Source organism: Pavona decussata, unplaced genomic scaffold (genome assembly GCF_977016875.1).
Source record: "Pavona decussata unplaced genomic scaffold, jaPavDecu1.1 SCAFFOLD_12, whole genome shotgun sequence".
Taxonomy (NCBI): Eukaryota; Metazoa; Cnidaria; class Anthozoa; order Scleractinia; family Agariciidae; genus Pavona; species Pavona decussata.
The window spans coordinates 99460-122570 of NW_028145435.1; the positions used below are offsets into that span (position 1 = coordinate 99460).

General features: G+C 40.1%; 3 protein-coding genes across 3 annotated transcripts; 1 reads left to right on the forward strand and 2 right to left on the reverse strand.

Annotated features, from left to right (window-relative positions):
* Positions 1-325: 325 nt before the first annotated feature.
* On the reverse strand, positions 326-11787 carry LOC146487895 (26S proteasome non-ATPase regulatory subunit 12-like). Its single transcript, XM_085124735.1, has 12 exons — positions 11656-11787; positions 11428-11487; positions 9412-9540; positions 8781-8888; positions 6890-6965; positions 6279-6307; positions 5135-5284; positions 4255-4389; positions 3511-3623; positions 2372-2540; positions 1244-1321; positions 326-828 (listed from the first exon to the last, which is right to left on the reverse strand). The coding sequence occupies exons 1-12, from the start codon at positions 11755-11757 to the stop codon at positions 613-615; spliced, it is 1365 nt and encodes a 454-aa protein (XP_084980861.1). The 5' UTR covers positions 11758-11787; the 3' UTR covers positions 326-612.
* Positions 11788-13801: 2014 nt separating this feature from the next.
* On the reverse strand, positions 13802-15908 carry LOC146487896 (actin, cytoplasmic-like). The gene is made up of 3 exons (XM_085124746.1): positions 15566-15908; positions 15382-15492; positions 13802-14789 (listed from the first exon to the last, which is right to left on the reverse strand). Exons 1-3 carry the CDS (start codon positions 15818-15820, stop codon positions 14025-14027), a joined length of 1131 nt encoding a protein of 376 aa, XP_084980872.1. The 5' UTR covers positions 15821-15908; the 3' UTR covers positions 13802-14024.
* A 4988-nt stretch (positions 15909-20896) lies between these two features.
* LOC146487897 (actin-3) lies at positions 20897-23095 on the forward strand. Its single transcript, XM_085124764.1, has 3 exons — positions 20897-21242; positions 21329-21439; positions 21996-23095. The coding sequence occupies exons 1-3, from the start codon at positions 20988-20990 to the stop codon at positions 22758-22760; spliced, it is 1131 nt and encodes a 376-aa protein (XP_084980890.1). The 5' UTR covers positions 20897-20987; the 3' UTR covers positions 22761-23095.
* The last annotated feature ends 16 nt before the right edge of the window (positions 23096-23111 follow it).

A 23111-nucleotide genomic window follows, 5' to 3' on the forward strand; every position in this document is an offset into this window, starting at 1 on the left:
CAATTTCTTTCTCTTCTTTTTTTTTTTTCTTTTGCAAAGATTATAGGAGGAAATTTTGCATGTTTTCTTACAGAATTGTTTTATTGCCCTAGGAGCAATTTTATTCCAATCAATGATTTTGTAAAGCAGCATTCAAGCAAGGAGAAAAAGGGTAACCAGTAAAATTAATGCTGTCTGTTCACTCTGGAAAGCAATTTTGCCATTCTGAGTCGCTTTGCAGGACATCTGAAAAATGTGTTGATGCACTTTCCACATAAAACGCCACGGAATTGCTCAACAAATCATCCTTGTCCCCATGCCGACACAATTGATAAGAAGAAACATATTTGGAAATAGTTATTTTGTTTATTCTCGTACACTATACAGTGAGCTTCACATTTCTAAGTTGTTGTTTTTACTTTCCAATGGTGAAAGAAAAAATCTTCAACTTTCTTGAAATGCGTTAAATTTTTCACCTGCATCTTCTGTGGACCCTCTTCGAACCTCTCATTAACAAGCTCTTCTTCCCTTGGGGTGTAGAAGTGTTTGATGTGCCGATTTAACAAAGTGTGAGTTTGAAAGAGTGGTCTTTTACAAGAGTGCAGCATGCATTAACAAGATGCAAGATGTGAACTACATTTGTACAAGTTTGTGTACCATCTCTTCTTTGGTAATGAGGTGTGTTGTGCGATTCAGAAGCTGCATCAGCGTGTTAAGGTTATGCGACCACTCGTTTAGAATCTCGTTAGATTCTTTGTGAGCACTGAAAGTAACTATGCCTGCAGGACGATCGATTCTTGCAAACACCGTTTTGGACACCACTAGCTCAGAAAGGAACAGTTCAGTCTCCTGTTCAAAGAAAAAAAAAAATATTCAGTGAAATGAATTCTTGAATTCTTGCAGTTGTCTGGGCCTTAATGTCAAATGTAAAACTCATGTGCAAGAGAGCAATGTCTGTCTAAAACTTTAGTCCACATAAATTCTCAAAACTGTTTTAGCCAGAAGGGTGTCGCGGTATCTGTGGATGCCCATGCCCAAAATGTCACTTAATCCTTTCAGAATTCTACTGGATGCATGCCTTTCTTTGAATTTATGGCTTAATTAAAGCTTGGTTGTTAAACAGATAACATGTTGGGTGCAAAAGTGTTGATCAATGCAGGGTGCGGCTTCAATTAATAACATCCTGCATCATCATGACCATATGAACCTGAGAAATTACTGATGTTATGAGGAGAAAATGAAAGTTGATCAGTTGACGACTTACATCAACAGTCAGGTCCAGCAGTTCACTCATCCTTCTCAGTGTAATTCTAGTGTAGTATTTAGCCATCACTCTAATATTCTGTTTAAAAAAACAAATAGAAAAAATAAATGACTTTATTTAAGTGTCGAAGTATTTAGCACTGTAGCGCTTATTAGGGACACAATATGCAAACTGAAAATAACATAAAATCCCAACTGGTGGGAGGCAAATCAGTTGGCTATTTACAAAGTGTGGCCTTGGAGCAGGACTTGAACCTGGGGCCTCCAGATTACAAGTCCGGTGCCCCTGCAGGGCTGTCATTAAGAGGCGGGGGCCGGGGATTTCCCCCGGTTACTAAGAACGTGGCCTCCAGCGTTTTTCATAGGAAAATTAAAGAAAAATGGAACCAAAAGAAATTCCTAGCTGTATGTTTCTCAGCCTACTTGTTGTATTTATCCAGCAACTTGAAATCTTAGTGACAGCCCTGCCCTAACCACTAGGTCACACCGCCTCCCAAAGCAGTTATCAGGAACAAATTTCTCCTTGTAATATCAGTGCTTATTCAACCCTGAGGTTATGAGAATTAAGGATATGATTAGGATTTATATCATTAGTAAATGCTGGTGATCTGTGATAAAGCTCACTAAAGCTAACATCCCTTTTGATGAAAACAGTTTCCAAGAACTATTTCAAGGTTTTGGTTTCACAGCAGCCAATTTAAGAAATGTAATGTAGGACACAAACAATGTTGTGGTTCACAACCCAGTTTAATTTAATTTATTTCCCTTTGTCTTACATTATGTTAATGAATACCAAACAAAGGAAATTAAGAAATAAAAATTGTTTTGAAAAATTATAAACCAAACAAAATTTTTTATTTTCTCAGCATGAGAATTGGTGACCTTTAGATTCACTGAAAGAACCAACCTGACAATTAACCTGCAGGCATTTTGGGGCACGCATGAATGCCAGAATCTCGGTAATCATAGTCACCATGTTGGATTTGCAAAATCTTAGGGAGCTGGTGAAGCCAAATACCCACCCCCTTAGTCACACTTTCTACTCTTCCCAATCTTCCTCTACTTTTAATTCAAGATGGCTATACCCCGCTTCCAAAAAAACAACAACAACACACACAATGAAACTCACATGTTCCACAACTCTCTTTCGCAAGTCTTCCCAGCGCTTGTTACCTTCATCTGTGTCTGATTCAAACACACCAGTAGCAGATGCACCTGTTCTCAGTTCAGATTCATACAGCTCCTTTATGTGAGACCAGCGCATTAGCTCAGGAGTAGTGAAGCACTTCAGAAGATCCCTGACAGAAATAAAAACAAAAAAATTGATTAAGTTGATTCTGATCAGTAACCACTCTCAATGCAGTAGCAAAGCTCAAATGATAACCCTAAAGCCATCCAGCAAATATAATAACGTGACTTGATTATGTTGAAACAAAACATCTTTTTTTTCCATTGACTGACTAGGATACGGAATACATTAGCAAAATTACTGCTCTGGAACTATCAATATCTTGTGAAATCATTTCACTGAAAGCTGTCACAACTGGATACTACACCAACGATTTGTCAAAATATAAGACCCTTGCTCTCAGGAAACTATCTGTCCACCTTCTAATGTACCTTGCAATCTGTCTCAGGGAACCTCTTGCTGGTTTTAGTCTTAGCATCTTATGTCTGCAATTTTTCTTAAAGTCCAATTTTAGTGTTTTGTGTTCCCACTAATTACTATTTTGTTGTTGTGGTCACCACCCCGTCAAAAATTGATGGTTTTTCTCTGGGTGCTTACCATGCAGCCAGATGTACCAGTTTGAAGTTCCACAAAATTTAGGCCCTGAATGGAACAGCATTTTCTGTTTAACAGTATTGGACTTCAAAACACACCTTTTCCATTCATGACTTGTCCACAAAAATTGCCAGAAAGTGGCTCCAAAAAAGAATGGCTGAATGGAACAGAATTTTCTTGTTGTTCTGATTTCCTGGGGCCGTTAGAACAACCTTGGCAGGTATACCCAAATTTCCGAAATTTTATTCCACAAAATACTGTTCCATTCCAAATCTTAGCTGAAATTTCCATAATTTTTGGTCAAAGGAAAAGTGTGCTCTGTTTTCACACCGGTGTAACATACTTCATCCACTTTCAATACCACAAAACACAACAGGAAAGTCTGAAGAAATGTTCAACAGGACACACAGTAACAATGGCAGAGTAGAGGGCCAGGTAGACAACAGTAAACCAGATTTAGCATTGAAAATTCATTACTAATGTACCTATAGAGAGGGATTTCATCCAATGTTTTCTCCTCACCAACACGGTGAATAAGATCAGACTGTTCATTATCATATGGAGCAAGAATTAGGAACAACACAGCATTTCTTAACACCTAGAAGAAAAAGAAAAATAATGTGAGCCACAAGTAATCAATGCCAAAGGACTGTCGGTACATACAACAAAACATGAAGACAACCTTCATCCAAGGAAAGGGCTTGGAATTGGAACAAGTCTGTTATAACTTGGGTAAGAAGAGGGTTGGGTGGCGGGAAGGAGGGAGGTGGAGGGGGGTGAAAAAACAATCATCTGATGATGCCAATGTTTGCTAGTTTTGCAAATAGAAGCTGGGTCACTGGAAAAATAGTGAACATCTGAACTGAACTGAATTATCTTCAAATTAGTTTCTAGACTGTTCACAGTCCCCCTATTTTTCTGTGGGATTCTTGAGACCGGTACGCTTCGATGTTGCTGCCGCCATCTTGGTCCCGCTCCCCTCGGTAGTTTACATACTCTCCCCAGGTTGAGCTCGCTTTTACAAACCAAGATGGCGGCAGCAACATCGAAGCATCCCAGTCTCGAGAATCCCACGTAATAATAGGGGGACTGTGAACAGTCTAATTAGTTTCAACCATGAGGGTCATACTCTGTACTTTTTCATTACAAGTAATTCAGGCTTCAGCTCTACCTACCTTCTACTATGACAAAAACAAATACCTACCGGTACTTGTAATTTGTCCTCTTACCTCATGTTTCTTTTCTTTGTCCTCCAAAATGGATGGGGTGTCAAACATGGCCCTGTAGTATTTACAGATATCAAGATAGCTGCCATCGTGACGCGCCACCTTAATCATTAACTGATAGAATTTCAGTTTTAAATCCTGCAACAAAAACGAATTAATTTAATATTATCCAAATTTAGAGTGCTCAGACAGTAACATCTTTCTGTCAGTAACTGAAAGAGTACATAGCAGCCAACAAGATGGCCTTGTTTGTTATGCATTACAGCACTTTACGGTTCACATACAGCAATTTTCGACACCCTGTTTAGGTACATGATTACAGGTTGTGGATTCAAATGACAAAACCCAAACTTTACACTGAGCGTCAACAACACTGTCGTCTGCTCTACAGCACAGAACCCTCACTATTTAGGACAATTCATTGGTCCCAGAGCAACCAAAAACAATATTATATTTTATTACTCAACGCATTGTTAACACTGCACAAATACGGTCATGGCGCACTGGATATTCATTGTCTGTAGTCAACAGATATCCTGCGATATACGTAATTTTGTTTGTTGGGGAGAAAATGGCGAGATAAAGATCGTCTCCAGCTTTTCTGCAATAAGCTGTGCTTTGTTATCCTGCTCAATCTTGCGGAATATCCCCTGATTTTAGCCAACTCGGCCTACGGCCTTGTTGGCTAAGTATCAGGCGATATTCTGCACAGTTTCGCAGGATAATAACATTGTTTAATGTAGGGTGCTTTTCAAATGAGTGTAAAAACAAAAACCATAGTAATAAATATATTTATCATTCTCACCAATCACAACTGACAAGATACCTGAACCAACACTTTTAGTATAGGATGACAAACAGAAGCAAGAACCTCTGGACAGACCTGTTCTTGGTTGTTTTCAAAGACTTTTGGACTGATCTTCTTACTGATAATCTGTGTTCTAATGAAGTCCTTCTTAGCCAGACACAACCTCATTTGTTCCAAGATGAAATCCACCTTTTCACGTCTCTCCATTGAACCATAGGTTTCAACCTGTAAGATTTAGGTGGCATAAGTTGCAGAAGTATCAAGGATGTTCTGGCTGTGAAAAATTTAAGGGGGCTGAGATTTGCAAAATCCTCCTAAGTTAAGATCTTCTGTGTTGTTTTTAACAAAAGCCTATTGTTGGAATAACAACAGATCATTGTTCACAAACAATGGTTAGGGTACATTAGGCTTGTATAAGCTCTTCTACATCTTAATGTAGGAAGGCTTTGTGAATCCCAGATCAATAATCCACCCCACCCCCTGCTTCATTAAATGACCTCTTTGAGTGAACTGTAATCAAGGAAGTGTTAAAATAGTCTACAGCAAAGACCCACTCTAGATTTCAAACCAGTGAGAGTAATTGGCATTTTCTAAATACAGTCAAACTAAGCTTTACAGACAGCCACTAGAACTAGACACCCTGGCTATTATTATGGACAGTATTCTTGGTCCTTACTTAAACATCTTTAGAACTTCAACCTGCGTAGTACTGAGACCCCTCCAAAATGTGCACTTTCCTGGTCACAATGGCATTAATTTTGGAATGATGAGGTTTTTAAAATGGGTAGTTCCAGAAAACATCCCTACCCCCCACCACAGGAAGGATTGCCTCTGCAATATCCATACCCACCAAAGAAAGAAATTTCCCGTGCAATATCCATAGCCCCCCTCTCCCCACCACCACCAAAGGAAGGGATTTCCCTCGCAATATTCATTCCCCCAAAAGGAACAGATTTTTACGCGATATCCATAGCCCCCCACCACCAAAGGAAGGAATTTCCCCCGAAATGTCCAAGCCCTTGTGTATGGAGTATGGCTATTTTCTGGAACTATATGTGACAAGTACACATACAATCATTGTGTATGGTACACTGTAATAATGCCCAGTCTTGAACAACTAAACTCCTTTGAGTTATCAAAATGACAATCCTTCTAAACTCTGTTGTTTCAAGAGTCTGTTTAAGCTATATTCCTCACAATTCAATACTTTGCTTCTTACCTGAAGTTCCTGAAGAATATTGGCCGCCTCTAACATAGCAAAACAATATTGATTTCATAAGTAAAATCTACTCACTCTCCATATAAACATTTATTACAGTCCACTTTACAGGATAAAAGGGTTGGCCCTACTCTCAACTAATAAAAACACAAAAAAAGATCACACAAGTCCTAGTAATAATTATTGTATGTCAATTCCACAAACACTGGGGATGAAGAAAAACAAGGGCCAAGACACCTGTAGGTGTTCACGACCAAAACACAATGCCAACATTTTACATTGCACAACTTACAGAACTCTTAAGGTCAGTTATAATGACAGGTTAGGCAGTGTTTAAGAAAGCCATGTTCTAAGTCATTTTTAATTTTTGTCAACAATCGTATCTAAAGATTGTCTACTGCGGACAATAACAAGAAAGCTTGCATCCCAGACTAGAAAACTCTATATCTGCTTAAAATAAACCACTTAAAACAGATTTGGAGGCCCACTGATTGTCTTAAGCCGGGGCCTAGGTTAGACTGTTTAAATAAATGGCCCTTAGAATTCACAAAAGAAACCCTTCGCTAAAACAGACGATTAAAGAGCATCTTGTTATTAATAGTTTTTATTACCTGCAATATCACCCTGATCTTCCTTTATTTTAGCCAGCATTCTTGTCAATCGAGCCCTCTCTATCTCAACATATATCTTCAAAAGACATTACAAGAGAACATTTAATAATAAATAAAATAATAATAATAAAAAATAATAAATGGGAATTTCAGTAGATTCCACAGGATGGCTCTTCTATCCACTGATTCCAGGTTTGTTGGAAATGTTTGTTTTTAATTGGTCAGGGAGGAAAACCGGAGTACCCGGAGAAAAACCCTCGGAGCAGGAACAAGAACCAACACCAAACTCAACCCACATACAACGCCAAGTCCAGGAATCGAAACTGGGCCACATTAGTGGGAGGTGAGTGCTCTCACCATTCCACCATCCCTGCTCCCCAGCTAGTTGCTATGCTAAATTGCTATTTAATTAGCAGAAAGAGGTGAAAGAAACAAACAATCAGCAGAAACAGTCCAAACCAAATTTCTCAACACTCTATTGTAGTCAGATTAATTAAAGCAAATGCAAAATTATAAGGGACTTTGAGATACTGGAAACTATCACAAGAGTTACTGCCAGCAATTTTTGCACTTTCATATATGATTTTAATCACTGAACAAGAAATACCTGCAATAATTATGGAACAAAATTTCAACAACTCATACTCTAATTTCTGTAAAGGGAAATTCTAAAATTCAAGTCACTGACAGTATAACTACATAGCGGTAATTTTCTATGCAACCCTTTTATTCAAGTTTGCAACATGGTGTCTCAACAAAAAATGAATTTAATCGCACTTGTCTTAGAAAACTATATCCTTTAATAAAACATCATTCTTAAATGCATTGAGCACCCCTTATTCCACAACCAAAAATGGTTGTCCCATGCTCTAAGTTACCTTCTGGTAACCTTTTGGCATACAAATAATTATTATTGTACATTCAGTTTTTATGGAAACAGAATGCATAAGAGATTACTCTAACTAGTTAATCATAACTCTGGCTTTTTGAGTGCTCTCCAAACTTCCCACATGCACCACAACCAAATATACACACAGCTAAATGTATGAACCAATAATATTGTTTAATAGCATTTCCGGTGGAAAAGGCCATTTTACAGTTGTGTCCTTAGTGACCTGGCGTTGAATTGGAAGCGAGGCTGGGGGTGACTTTGTTTTGATACAAACCTCACTGCTTTTCATACATGTAGATCATGCTGTTCTTATGCTATCTAGTTTGCATTTACATATGAAAAACAGTGAGGTTTGTATCAAAACAAGGTCACTCCCAGCCTCGCTTCCAATCCAAGGCCAGGTCACTAAACACACAACTGTAAAATGGCCTATTGACGCAGACAAATAACTTGATGAAAGCCAGTAAAAAAGTCGGATAAAAGACATCCGCAGCAAGGAATTTATAAAATGAAAAGGCCTTAGCTTCCTTTGTAAGATACATTTTTTGTGCTAGAAAAACCATTTTCTCTTTTTTTTTGCTATCGCACAAGGTCACTCGTGTGAGAAAAACAATTTCTGAAAGAAAAAACAGGTTGAATTTGCTTTCACCATCAGTGTGCTCAAGAAGATTAAGAGTATTTTCCTTTTGCAAGAACTGGCCCGGCAGACCTGCCAGTCTATAAATCAAATGCGTCATTTTTAAAGGTATCATACCACAAACTTTTGAAAAATAATCAGTCTCCCAAAATGGTACACACTATTCTGACGAAATTCAAAGGACTAGAATAAAACTTTCCGTGCAAATTGGTACAGTCCATTTGCAAACTGACTAATCTGGCCGGCCAGTTCAGATGAATGGAAAGCATCTTATGATGCACAATATTTACATGTACTGAATTTGACAGTATGGATTTGCTAGAAACATTACAAGAAAAGCTAAGCAATATGTATGTAGTTACCTTGCCTGCCGTAACTGTCCTCAGTGTGTCGATCAGCTTTAGTTTAGTTTCCAAGTCTGGAGTTTGTTCTACATAGGCGAAGGCTTCTTGAATCATTTTTGTTACAGCCTAAAAGAGGACAATCAGATTTAAGCTTGCTCATTACAGCAACTCCTATTCTTTAAAGCACTTAACAGAAAAACTAACAAAATCAACTTCAGCTGGATTTCAACTGGTGTTGAAAGTAATTTTTTGTTTTCATTTTGCATTAAAAAGCTCTGTAATCCACCTAACCAAAACAAGATGGCAACTGGTACATTTACCCATAATAATTATGGGTAAATATACCAGTTGCATTAAAAGTTATTCTTAACTTGTACGAAAACCGTAAAAACGCTCATAAAAATGCACAGAAAATTTCTAAAAACTCAAACCTAGCATACACAATGTTGCTAGTGCAAGGACGAATTTCACAAAATAATGGCCTTCTTTGTGCCTATTGGCTGTGTCAGGTTTACAAGGTATTGTGGTAAAATGCACAGCCGCCATCTTTTTTCCGCACAGTAGATTGGTTAACAAAACCCATGCCACTTGAAGCTACCGATATTGAAGTATCATTAAGAAAACACAGCTGGGCAGCTGTTGATTATACCTGTTTTAGTTGACTTCTCCTCTTGGTCAAGATAACTATATGTTCATTGAGAGCATTCCAGTCTTTATGCTTGAAACAGAGTTGTACTATGCACACCAGAACACGGCTTGTGGAATGCATATCAGCAGCCTGTAGGCAATGAATTAATGAAAGAATGGTTAGTGAAGGGATCTAAATTAGCTTATGTTATAATTTAATCCTAACTGGAATTCTTCTTTTTTCTTTTTAATCTAACACAGTTAGTCCTTAAATCTAGTGCATCATAAAGTAGATAAATAAAATAAAAGAATTAAAGAGGGGATCATATTACCATTCTGTTGCTGCAGGACTGTAGTACACAACTACTTTGCTAGCTAATGACAGCAATATAATTAACAAACATAGTCTTGAGTGAAAGTATTGTAATATTGAAACTAAATGCAAGCAAATCGGAAAAAAAAATCAGCAACATCAGTGTCTGGCAAAAACATATCTCAAATATGTGTGATTTTTTAAATGCCCTTGAATACACAACTGATTTGTGATGGGTCAAATATCAGACTTATGAGTGGAACCACCCTCAGTGATACCACAAATCACTGATGCTAGTATCTGGCATAACAAACTTAAAAATGGGTGATTTTTGAAATGCACTAGAATATACAATTGACTTACAATTTGTGAAATGGGTTATTCCAGAAAAAATCCACACCCCCCCCGACGGATGGGGTCGTTTTTTAACCCCCCCCCCCCCCTCTCACCTGGATTTCCTGAAGCACAAGACCCCCCCTCCTGTCTGGATTTCCAAAACAAAAGACCCCCCCTCCCGCCTGGATTTCCGGAAAAAAAATATTAGGCCTAAATTTAATTTATTTTTAATATAAAATACGCACAATCACGTCTAGAAGATGTTCTTTTTTAATTTCTAAAGCTTCTGCTAATATTAAAAACTCTATCGCGTGGAACTAAAAAAAGAAAGGAGCAACAATGCGAAAAAGCGAACGCGTTCATCCTTTGTGCCTAATGGACATTACACCCATGGAATCTTAAAATGGCACGCAGAAAACGCACTGGCTGCTTGTTCAACTGTGCTACGGACGATGGGACTTCAGAGAGGTTACCACTGTATATGTAGCAGGAACCCGTCCAAGAACTTTCTCCTTCTGTTGCTTTCGCAATAACTTACGTTTCCAAAAGTTTTTTCGAGGTACAGATGGCTACAAGTTCCTCTCGAGTATTTTCGACGAAGAGGGAATGTTTGGACCAAAGTTCTTTGGAATTATTTTCTTCAGCTAATAGCTCTGCATCCTTGCTTGCACAAGTAAAAAATTCTTCCGCCTGACGCAGTGGAATCCACGCTAAGAATGCAATGGCGGACGTTAAATTACACAACGGCGGCGCGCTGGGTCTGGTACGAGTAGAAATGTGTCAGGCGTTTCAAACTCTTCGTTGCAACAATGTTGCGATGGCTCGTTCTTTACTATCTTGTTGTTCGCGTTTTCTGCTATAAAAGGACCTGCGAAGGAACTTAGATTATCATTTATTTTAGGTGAGAAATATGTGAACAAAATATTTCTATTATTTTCAGGGTCTGAGAGTGATGAAGTGTCACCGATCTAAACGTTTGAATCACGTGAACTATTGGTCGAAATGACTCCTGCAGAAGACTTTCTTAAGTTCAACCCCCCCTCCCGCCTAGATTTCCAGAGTCTTTGACCCCCCCTCCGGTGAGAATTTCCAGAATCCCATCCGTTGGGGAGGTGTGGATTTTTTCTGGAATAACCCAATATCAGACTCATGATTGGGATTCAACCCCCCCCCCCCCCCTCCACGGATTAACATTACTTGGTGTGCAAATTGATTGGCTGTGTATCAGTGATGTTTAGATTTTCGTCCATGATTGCAATAATTGGATAAGATCATATAAACGTCATAAAGATGTGGTGGATTCATGCAACATTTTGTTAGACAGTTTATGAATTAAGCTTAAGTTTATTACGGTAAAATTTATTGAACTATACTACGAACAATGCTCACCGTCCTAGTTTGCTTCTCCAGAGACAGAAGAATTTCCAGTGCTTCACTAAGCTTGCCATCCTAATAAATTGAAAATGGGGACAAAACGAGTTATAACAAAAATTAAAGATTCAACCGGCAAGTCGATAAATTTTTTTCCAGTGTCTCAAAAGCCCAACACGTGCACAAATTATCAGGAACATCTTTCTCCCAAGGGCGCTAATCCAGCAAAACCCAGGAATAACTTACAGCAGCTATTGCTTCGCACTCTGGTATTCTTTTGTCTACAGTATCACTGTAGTCCACTTCCATTTTGACCACATTTCCTTTCATATCAGTTGAAGTCGCCATTTTGATCAAGTTTCTTGCTGTCACTTCGCCCGCGAGAGATCATGGGTAGAATTAGTCAGCACTTGACCCCAGGCTTCTTTGCGCGGTGAATGGAAGCATGCGAGGGTTTTTTGCGGGACCGGTTGTTCAAATAGTGGAACCGGGTGGGGGGGGGGGGGGGGGCATATAGGTATGCACCGCTCCAAAGAGAACAGTATGGTGTTTGAGCCGTTTTGGTCTGAAAATGGGTATAGATTTTGAAGTAAGCGATAAGCAAAGGACCGCAAACGAAAATGCTGCAGCCTTGCAGAAAATTGAGTCATAGATTTTGACCATTGTGGTCTTAAATCGGGTATGGTTTTCAAGGGAGCCATGGGAGCGTATGAACATATTTGTCTTCTGAACTCCAAAAGAATAGTAGAGAAAGAGAAGTAATAATATATAATAATATATCATTCGACGTGAATTTTCACCAATTCTTGACTTCGCTGGTACTGATGCGATTTTCGCTGGCGACCAAATTTGCCGCGATCGGCGTATAAAATCGCTAGGTGTGTCGCCGGCTTAAAGGGGAAGTATCATGGGGTTTTTCATATCTTTTGTTAAAAATGATGAAATAAGACCTTCAATCAGCTGCCAAATAATTCTAGAATGACGAGAGGGAAGAAATCATTGCAATTCTTGAAAGGAACAACTTGTGATCTGTTCTAGCGCATTTTGGAAACAAAAAATGCGAGAACTTGAAAAACATTAGCCTAACATTTTTCAAGTTTCAATCCATACCGACCTACTCTGTCTCTGGTCAGATGCACTAATCGACAGTTTTATTGCACTGGGATGATAATTTATAACAAACTTGAGCTGACAGACAAACATATTTGGGTTTTGAAATGACAGCAAATTTGCGTGATACTTCCCCTTTAATTGCACTACAAGCCAGGTCTAGAAATGGGTATGGAAAATGGCATGTTTTGGTCTGAATCATGGGGGTCAGGATTTGGCGAACAGGGCGGCACACCCCTACTGGGAATTTCGAGGAGTACTCCCCCACCCCCCCGGATAGCGGATGTTTCTATAATTTATCCAGTGAATAAATCGCTATTTTCAGCCGTTTCCCTTATGTGTTCTTACGGACATTTACCTATAATTTTCAGCGTACGAGGACTCTAAAAACCGACAGAAAAGTTACAAAACTTCAACCTAGCATCTAAAATTGTCTTGCCGCCATCTTTTTCCAACCGTGGATGTGGCGAACACACACACGACCTATTTCTACTTCGAGTTACTCTTTTCTAGCTTTTGTCGGGCATTTTCATTTCTCGTTTTTCGAGGGTGCGTTTTTATGGGAGAATCCAAAAACGGATTTGTGATCTTAGATCATTCGTATCATGGGGCATCATAGTCCGAGCTCGTTTTTGGACATAAAATTCAAGGAGTATTCAAGCACTAAAAACTGAGTTTTCAAGGAGTGTTCAAGGCAAGTTTACTTTGTCTTGCACTGTTTCGAAATGTTTTCATTGGTCAATAGCAACTTTAAAAAAGCTCCCCCTGACATTATTTGTCCCCCGTTTTGAAATCTGCGCTCAATCCCTGAATTACTTTGATAAGATCCTACAATATTTCCCATCCAACAAAATTCAAGGAGTTTCTCATTATTTCAAACACTTTCAGCAAAAATTCTTCTTTTCAAGTGCCATTGAAAACTAAAATTAAATTCCACGGTTTTTCAAGGAGTAGCACGAACCCTGATAATCAAGGGAACTGACGAATCCTTGTCCAGAGTGGATTCGTCGGTTCCTATGATGCACCATGATCCGAGATCACAGATCCGTTGAATTCTCCCCAAAAAAGCACCCTTTCGCGGAGACAAAATTTACGGGAAATACCCTAGAAAAAAACTGAAGCATTTCGCGCAAGAAATGAAAGTCTTGCCCAAAAATAATTGGGGAAAAAAAGCTGCTAGAGTATTGAGGGAAACATGCACTTTCCAAAAAACTTTCAAGCCCCTAAAGTGTACCCCCCCCCCCCCCCCAGCCAAAAAAAAAGTCAAGGACAAACACGCCAATATTGTTAAACCAGAGTTTTTATTTGAATTTTACACTTAAAAAAAACTCCTTTCGTGTCCGCCATACGTTCATTGTACGTTTTTCACATAATCACCATACTCTATACAAAAATTTACACGTTCTCGAAAGTCAGTGTTCATTCCAGATTTTGCACTACACCACAAAGTGCAGCTAGCTCTTCCAATTAGCTAGACAAAACGCAACTGTTCATTTAGTTCAAACTTAGAAGCACTTGCGATGCACAATTGCAGGACCAGATTCGTCATATTCCTGTTTGGAGATCCACATCTGCTGGAAAGTGGACAGGGAAGCCAAGATGGAACCTCCGATCCAGACAGAGTACTTGCGCTCTGGGGGTGCGATGATCTTGATCTTCATAGTTGGTGGAGCAAGGGCAGCAATTTCCTTCTGCATTCGGTCAGCAATACCAGGGTACATGGTGGAACCACCAGAGAGGACAGTGTTGGCATACAGATCCTTACGGATGTCAACATCACACTTCATGATGGAGTTGTAAGTGGTCTCATGGATACCAGCAGACTCCATACCAAGGAAGGCAGGCTGGAACATGGCTTCTGGGCAGCGGAATCGCTCGTTTCCAATGGTGATAACCTGACCATCAGGAAGCTCATAGCTCTTCTCAAGACTGGAGCTAGATGCTGCTGTGGTCATTTCCTGTTCAAAGTCAAGGGCGACATAACACAGCTTCTCCTTGATGTCACGCACAATCTCACGCTCAGCTGTGGTGGTGAAAGAGTAGCCTCTCTCAGTGAGGATCTTCATTAAGTAGTCAGTGAGATCTCTACCAGCCAAGTCGAGACGCAGGATGGCATGAGGCAGGGCATAACCCTCATAGATGGGTACAGTGTGGCTTACACCATCACCACTGTCCATAACAATACCAGTGGTACGACCAGAGGCATACAGGGACAGCACAGCCTGGATGGCGACATACATGGCAGGGGTGTTGAAAGTCTCAAACATGATCTGAAAAATAAATCAAACATGGTACTTTAATATAATATTGAAAATTAATTTAAAATATTTAAGGCCGACATTTAACAACCGATAACGTAGTGTCTACGGGCATAACAAATTCAAAAACGCCTGTCAACACACACTCGAACTGAAACTGAGACCAAACTAGATAAACTATTGTTGATAACGTTTAAAGCGGCGCAATTATAAAAAAAAAAAAAGGTTACAAATGTACAACACAAAATAGTGTACGTTAACCTGAAAATCTCCGAACGCCGATTGCGACATTAATATTTTTCAGGTCCTTACTGAAATGCCGAACTCTTCGATTTAGGGAGGACCCAACCCGCCCCGGAAATAATTTCAAACGCTAAGATTTTAAATAGAGCACAAAAAATACAGGAACTTAAACAAAACGTTTGATAGGTAGCAAATTGTAAAGCAATATAATTATTGCAAATATTGACGAGATGGTAGTGAAAATAGCACGGCTTTCCGCGTTTCAAAGTGGGCGGAGTACTATATTAGATAAGGGGTGGGGCGCTGGCTCTTTTCGTATAAAATTATTCCAAAAACCATATCGTGCGGGAAAAGTAAATACCTGGGTCATTTTCTCCCTGTTTGCCTTGGGATTCAAAGGAGCTTCTGTCAGGAGAACGGGGTGTTCTTCGGGAGCAACGCGAAGTTCGTTGTAGAAGGTGTGATGCCAGATCTGTAAAGCAAGAGACATATCGATCAGAGATTGAGCGAGATATGAACCGATTCGCCGGTCAATGGTAACATACCTTTTCCATGTCATCCCAGTTTGTGACAATTCCGTGTTCGATGGGATATTTCAGGGTCAGGATACCACGTTTGCTTTGAGCTTCATCGCCGACGTACGAATCTTTCTGGCCCATACCAACCATGACGCCTTGGTGACGAGGACGGCCTACAATCGACGGGAAAACAGCTCGGGGAGCATCGTCTCCAGCAAAACCAGCTTTGCACATACCGGAGCCATTGTCCACAACCAAAGCGGCAACATCTTCATCGGCCATTGTGAGTTAGAAAAGTGAGTTGTACCGAGGCACTGAAATATCACGAATACAACAACGACACTTTCCGCTCCCAGAGCAAATAGGAAGAGTGAAGGTTTAGCAGCGTCATTTATACCTGTCACACAACAATAGCACACAAATTGTTACCAAATTTGGTCAAAATTTAGCGCAGTCTGTTCATCCACGTCCACAGGGCGCGACGGAAAAACCGTGACGTCATTGCTCAATACACCTTGAACATGAAATGGCAATTCTCGACAAAATAAGCTAAATCCATTTCCTGATTAGTTGTATACTTCACCTTCGTGTCAAAATGCGAAAATCATACATCAAAAACAGAAATTTCGTCGATGTTCGCACCAAAAACACAAACCACCCCTTTGAGACTGCCGACACTGAAAACAACAAACCTGTCAACAAGGGTCATCATCAACAATCACGATCCCAAACCAAACGCCAAAATTTCCAGCCTACTGGTGACATATTAGGGCGTGCATAAATTTTAAAACTTATCTTTCTATTTTTACTGGTTTACACGACTCCTGTGCAGTCAGAAAATAAACAGGAATCATTGGATTTTACTTTTTATTAAATCTATACAAGTTCGAGATTTAAAACAAAAATTACTGACAAACAAACCAAAAGGTCAAGGAAAGAGGGAGGTGTCATTTCCAACGCTTGTCCGTTTGTTTGTTTGTGGCCGCGGGGATCGTCAAAATTTTGACAATTATTTTATTTAAAAATCTCTATACCCAGAAAAGATATGGATGCCAAAGCTTCAATATTTTCCTATACACATCCTGATCGCTCATTCTGCGATTCCAAGGCGTCCGGGGCTGAATTCAGCCAAACAAGGATCATGTCGCGATCATTCCAGTTTCGACCCTCTTTGCTCCTTTCTTGAGAATCAATTTACAAGGATTATCTAATTTGTGGTTGCGAAATTTCTCTGGAATCCTTTTCCTCTGTTTGTGTTTCTTTATACTATTTCCGCCGACTACCTTTTAAGGCATTTGTTTCATTTTCTTGTTATTTTAAATCGAAAATCACTTCAGCTTATGATATCTGCCGATTTAAGGAAATTCAACATTTTTTAGTACTTTGCTCTTGTGCAGATTGCACGTGATCAACACCTCACTGTCATGTCAGCACTGTGTGTCCAAAGGATTATAAATACCGTAAATCCTCTTGTCTTGGTTATGAGAATCCCAGGAACATATTCGCGTTTAATTTTGTCATTAAACAGAAAATAATTTATTTAAGAAATAAATATTTTGAGTATTTATCTTATTTCCGTTTTGTCACCGCAAGCAATCCAGCCACTGTTTGTTCAAACAAATACATGTCACGAGAACTGTACTGATTACAATGCCTTGATGCTGAGACAAATTCTCCCCAATAGTACCATAAGAAACGTATAGAGAACGTGCGGAGAATACACAAGTTTGAATGCAAGTGGAAGCATGCACATCCCTGATATTACTCACAAAGGCCTGTATTAAAGAAGAAAGCAAAATGAGCTGCAATTCTGTCCATTAACCCAGCTCTGAATTCTGTTTTCTTATTTTGATAACCCCAAAGGAAAACAAGTTTACAAGCGGATTAATTAAAAATTGGTTGCGCTTCCAACTGAGCTCGTTTTAAGGTGACACCCCCCCCCCCCCCCCCCCCGCCCGGCTTAAGGAGGGACTTAACCTAAATTGGAATGAAATTTGAAGAGGTTTTAAGAAGGGATAGAAGAAAGAAAATGATTTTTGGAACACTAACAGACAGTTGATACCCACGCAAGAGCACCCCAGGTTGCTATACGCTAGTGGACTAACTTGGTGTCCGTCTATTAATTATTAACTACAAATTCTAATTTTAAAACTTCACTAATTCTTCAATATTTCTTATTTCTCGTAATTTAACCAATCCTTCTAGAAAAACTATCTCCTTCTAGAAAAACTATCTCTTTTATACCCAAAAATTCACAAAACACCCCACAACATAGATTCACGGGATGAACATAGAGTTTTTGGATTACTTGAAAAGTGAACAAGTGCGGTAAAATGGCGTTTACGTTAAGTTCCCCCTTAAAACACTGATGAGTAGCACACCCTCCCCCTCCCCTAAATTCCATGAGCCCACCGGCACGTCATAAAAACTCGATACTCATAAGCCAAATGTGCAACTTTTTTGTGCGTACGAGAGATGTCTGGCAAGTTTTGGAAAAGGCTCTACTTACATGTATTAAAGCCCCCCTCTCTGATCAACTCCCACCAATAGTCAAAACCTCAGTCAGTTTGTCTTACGCTTGATCTTGTGCCAGGGAAAGAATGATATCATGGAGATTTACAATCGCGTTTTCGGCAAATTGCAAACGTGATTCACTCTCAAGGTCATGGTGTGAAATAAGGGTGGCAGCAACACACCCGCAGGTGAATATTTAAGGTCGGCACACACGAAGGGACTAGTCCCTGCGACTTGTCCCCGCGGCTAGTCCCGCAGACCAAGTCCTTTCGTGTGAACTATCCATTTTCATCCGTAAATCTAGTTGCAGGGACCAGAATTTGGTCCCCGCGATTTGTCCCACGAATTCAAACATGGGTTGAATCACGGCGTGGGACAAGTCCCCGGGACTTGTCCTCTCAAATTATGCTGGTCCCTGCGTGTGAACTGTTCGTGGGAAAAGTCCCTGCGACTCGTCCCATCGTGTAAACCCTACAGAGGACTAGTCCCTGAAATAAGTCCCTGTGACTAGTCCCCTCGTGTGTGCCGACCTTTAAGTGGCGCGGCAACACCCTTGGTCTGTTCTTTTTAGACTTCTTTTGACAAAAGCGCCGTGTTTATCACTAGTATACTGTATGTAGATTTCACTGTTACGGTTAGATCTCTTTCATTTAGATGGCACACTTCAAGATTAATTAAACAGCTCCAAAGGAAAAACACTGCTCAATAGCTTTCATTTGTAGTCTTAAAACTGACTGTTAAATTAGAATAGTCTACATGTACAGCAGAACACGGCCGAGCACCACAGGTACAGGGTTGTGACTACTCACAAACCTTGCCATACATGCACCCCCTACAGCAGATGCATATGATGCTGAGTGCGATGTTTTCTCTTGCCTTTCAAAGTGTTGCACGTTGCTGAACGGAAAAGAGCCATGTTATATTCCGTTCAACAGCGTAGCTACAGTGTACAACATGTTGCCGAGCGGCCTGTTTCAAAATGCAACATCACATTTATGTTCGGCCGAGAACTGTCTCGATCAGGAGTAGTCATCGAGAACATCAAATTAAAGCGAAATAATTAAAAGGCTGTTTTCCTCCATTCCCAAGGTACTGAATTTGTGTAACTACACTTAGCACAGTTTGATCTGTCTATTATCTTTGTGTGCATGCTACTATTTATAGTACAATACAATACAATACTTTTTCGTTCAGCCCCCGAGAAAGCTCGTCACCTCCGCCGTTGGGATCAGTCTGCCGTTAATATTTACTATTTATAGTACTTGTACTGCGCAATAGCACATATTTTTCGAGCTGTTGTTTGTTTTCCCAAAAAATACTAGCTGACCCGGGTTTTTTCGCATTTGCACCACCAAAACTAAAGGAATTAATTTTTCAGCTTTGCGAAAGTTTGAGATGTTGTGTCACTAAAGGGCGATTTAGACGGTACGATTTTCTCTTACGACTGTCGCATGCGATTTCTAGAGCGCGCGCTGCTTGCGTCATGTAAAAATCGCACACAACTTTCACCACTCAACATTGCCTTTACCTACGATTGTCGTAGGATTTTAAAACATGTTTTACTATCCTACGACATTTTTCGTGTTGTGTGCGTCTGTCGTAAGGATGTTGTAGGTTGATTTACACAACGCGATTCGTGTTGTAGGCATGGCCTAAGCGTGTCGCATGCGACAAATCGTAGGCAAAATCGTACCGTCTAAATCGCCCTTAAGGAAAACGCTGATTTTTTTTTTTCCACAATATAATCCGAATTTCTGAGGCGGATAATGGCTTAAGTTTCCCGAGCCGATATTTCACTGAAATGAAACATTGGAGATAAAAAATAAATCGTCCATCCACCTTGAAATAATTTATAAAATTAACATTAAAAATAATAAAAACTCATGCAGGTTTGAGAGGTGGTGGTTGAGTTCGGACCCCCCTCTCACTCCGCCTCCCCTCCCCCTCCCCTCCACATCAACCTTTACCCCTGAATCCGCCACTGATTACATTACTTCAAGTCCTGGGAGCAGGAAATATAAACATGAAGAGATCATGCTTTGTCCTGTTTGTCCGCTCAAGGTTTTGAAGAGAGGTCACCCTCGACCTTCACCTTTCCGTTCTTTTTTCATGTTAAGTTTGCCAAAAAAAACTTTTCCAATTTTGCTTGTGCCGTGAGGCCACAAGTCCAGAAATGGCAGGTGTTCGATTTCTTTTTCTTGTCGCGAATTTCTGCAGGTATCCCAAGCTCTTTCTTTCTTTTGGTACTTTGAGAGGACTGTAGCTTCAAATCCAACGGCACAAGTGAAGGCTAGCTCTAGTCTCTTGTTTGCTGTAAAATCGTCCATAAAAGCTAACAAATTCAATTAAGTTTTCCTGTTATACGGGTCTTCAAGAACGAGAATTGCATTGCTCAATTTGTTTCTCTGCTTTACTCATTCCGTAAATTGTTCATAAAATAAAGGCCAAGTTCTTGTCACGTGCGCGAAAACAGGCGTACCGTAAAATAAATGGCGCAAAATAAATATGTGAAATAGTCATGAATGATGCCACATTTCAATTTTGTATGGATTTCTTAGTGCTTAAAGATACAAAAAGAAAATTTTTTTCAATTAACCTTGTTTAATAGTCATGTTTGAATGAAGTGGATAAATATAAATTGTACGCGTTTTCGGCAAATACCGGCAAATACCACAAGCGAAAAAGATTCTCTACTTGTTCCCAGGCCTTTTCTTCGCTAAAAGTAAGCCAACACAATTACATGGCCCAGGAAAAACAATTACCAAATTAGGCTTTAGAGATTACCATATAAGGTAATAAACTGGGCAATTGGTCGAATGATTGACAATTTGCCGCACGTAATTCTGTGTTACGTAGCGTGCTTGTCGGCTAGGTTCATTTGACACAAACGAGCACAAGAAATAGGCAGAGTTCTTTCGCTGATTGTTTACTCGAAATGGCAGACGATGATATTGCTGCTTTGGTCGTAGACAATGGCTCCGGTATGTGCAAAGCCGGTTTTGCTGGAGATGATGCTCCCCGTGCGGTTTTTCCGTCGATTGTAGGCCGTCCTCGTCACCAAGGCGTCATGGTTGGTATGGGCCAGAAAGATTCGTACGTCGGCGATGAAGCTCAAAGCAAACGTGGTATCCTGACCCTGAAATATCCTATCGAACACGGAATTGTCACAAACTGGGATGACATGGAAAAGGTAAGCTATAAATGCCCGACAAAAATTACAGCTCTCGAAATTCTGCAAGTTCATCTGTCCTTACTGTAAGTTTGTTTCTTTCACAGATCTGGCATCACACCTTCTACAACGAACTGCGAGTTGCTCCCGAAGAACACCCCGTTCTACTGACAGAAGCTCCTCTGAATCCCAAGGCAAACAGGGAGAAAATGACCCAGGTAATCAACGCAACCTGTAAAGCTTACTTTCCCCTTAACAAACTACTTCCACTCGGGTTCTTTTTTGTCAAAATTTAGCTTTTGGCTCGCTGAGGATGTGGTACATCGGCTACAAAAGTGCATGCTAGACGTTAACACCGAACAGAAAAAGTTTTTAAAAACTCTTACATGACCACTACTGAAAATCTTGCTGTTTTGCCCTTTTGGCGTATTTTCCTCACTTTATCTGGAATACGGACCAAAAGTTTAACTCTTTTTATTTTGTTTTTCGTCGTTAGGAGTTAGAATGTAGGACTTGATAGACTTTTTTACTGCTCTAAAGTTTAGCTTTTTCTTGTGTTTATTCATAGTAAAACTATAATTTCTCATGTTAAGTTAGCGTTTCAAAGAGAGAAATAAGTGCCAAGTATAAAAAAAGAAAATTAATCGATCGACAGAAAACTTTGTGGTCTGGGAGAGTAGTGAACAGAGAGGAAAAGCGTTCTAAATTGTGAGAACTTTAGACTTATCCACCCATCTACTTACGGACATTACGACGATTTGTTTGTGTACACAGATCATGTTCGAGACCTTCAACTGCCCAGCCATGTATGTTGCCATCCAGGCCGTGCTGTCCCTGTATGCCTCTGGTCGTACCACTGGTATTGTTTTGGACAGCGGTGATGGTGTAAGCCACACGGTACCTATCTATGAGGGTTATGCCCTGCCCCATGCTATCCTGCGTCTGGATTTAGCCGGCAGAGATCTAACAGATTACCTCATGAAGATCCTAACTGAACGCGGCTACTCCTTCACCACAACTGCTGAGCGTGAAATTGTCCGTGACATCAAAGAAAAGCTGTGTTACGTTGCCCTGGATTTTGACCAGGAGCTGCAAACTGCAGCTTCTAGCTCCAGCCTTGAGAAGAGCTATGAGCTTCCTGATGGACAAGTGATCACCATTGGGAATGAGAGATTCAGGTGCCCCGAGGCAATGTTCCAGCCATCCTTCCTTGGTATGGAAGCTTCTGGCATTCATGAGACAACCTACAATTCCATCATGAAGTGCGATGTGGATATTCGTAAGGACCTGTATGCCAACACTGTCCTCTCTGGTGGTTCCACCATGTACCCTGGTATTGCTGACCGAATGCAGAAGGAAATCACAGCCTTAGCACCATCTACCATGAAGATCAAGATCATCGCTCCCCCAGAGAGGAAGTACTCTGTCTGGATCGGAGGTTCCATCTTGGCTTCCCTGTCCACTTTCCAACAGATGTGGATCTCCAAACAGGAGTACGATGAGTCTGGTCCTGCCATTGTGCATCGCAAGTGTTTCTAAAGACCTTGAACTTGCAGAGGAAAAGCTCTTTTACCTGTTCCTAAACCCAGTCACTTAAATATACGTTCGTTAACTGATAGTAAGAGCTGTAAGATACTGTGTTCAGCTGGTTCTTCACTTTGATGCAAGAAAAAGTTTTCAAAAACTCTTAGTACATGTTACAATAGATCTGAATTTGTTGTTTCAACGTAAACCTGAAATTTCAAAAAAAAATTCTCAAGTTGGTATTAAAATTTGGGGTTAAGGTGTGTTTCAAGAAAACTTGTTGCTTCTGTGTGTTAGTGTTTCGATGAATGTGAAAGACGTTCTAAGGAGAATAAATTTTGACATTAATTTCCTTGCACCTTTGAG

Bases quoted from the DNA above. Each gene is read 5' to 3' on its own strand.
- LOC146487896 (XM_085124746.1), bottom strand. From the start codon at position 15,820: ATGGCCGATGAAGATGTTGCCGCTTTGGTTGTGGACAATGGCTCCGGT. The intron at 15,493-15,565 runs GTATGTTACCAT...CTTGCTTTACAG, and splicing joins ACTGGGATGACATGGAAAAG to ATCTGGCATCACACCTTCTA. The intron at 14,790-15,381 runs GTATTTACTTTT...TTTATTTTTCAG, and splicing joins ACAGGGAGAAAATGACCCAG to ATCATGTTTGAGACTTTCAA.
- LOC146487895 (XM_085124735.1), bottom strand. From the start codon at position 11,757: ATGGCGACTTCAACTGATATGAAAGGAAATGTGGTCAAAATGGAAGTG. The intron at 6,966-8,780 runs GTAACTACATAC...TGTCTTTTGAAG, and splicing joins GGACAGTTACGGCAGGCAAG to ATATATGTTGAGATAGAGAG. The intron at 5,285-6,278 runs GTAAGAAGCAAA...TAAATCTTACAG, and splicing joins ATATTCTTCAGGAACTTCAG to GTTGAAACCTATGGTTCAAT.
- LOC146487897 (XM_085124764.1), top strand. From the start codon at position 20,988: ATGGCAGACGATGATATTGCTGCTTTGGTCGTAGACAATGGCTCCGGT. The intron at 21,243-21,328 runs GTAAGCTATAAA...TTTCTTTCACAG, and splicing joins ACTGGGATGACATGGAAAAG to ATCTGGCATCACACCTTCTA. The intron at 21,440-21,995 runs GTAATCAACGCA...TTGTGTACACAG, and splicing joins ACAGGGAGAAAATGACCCAG to ATCATGTTCGAGACCTTCAA.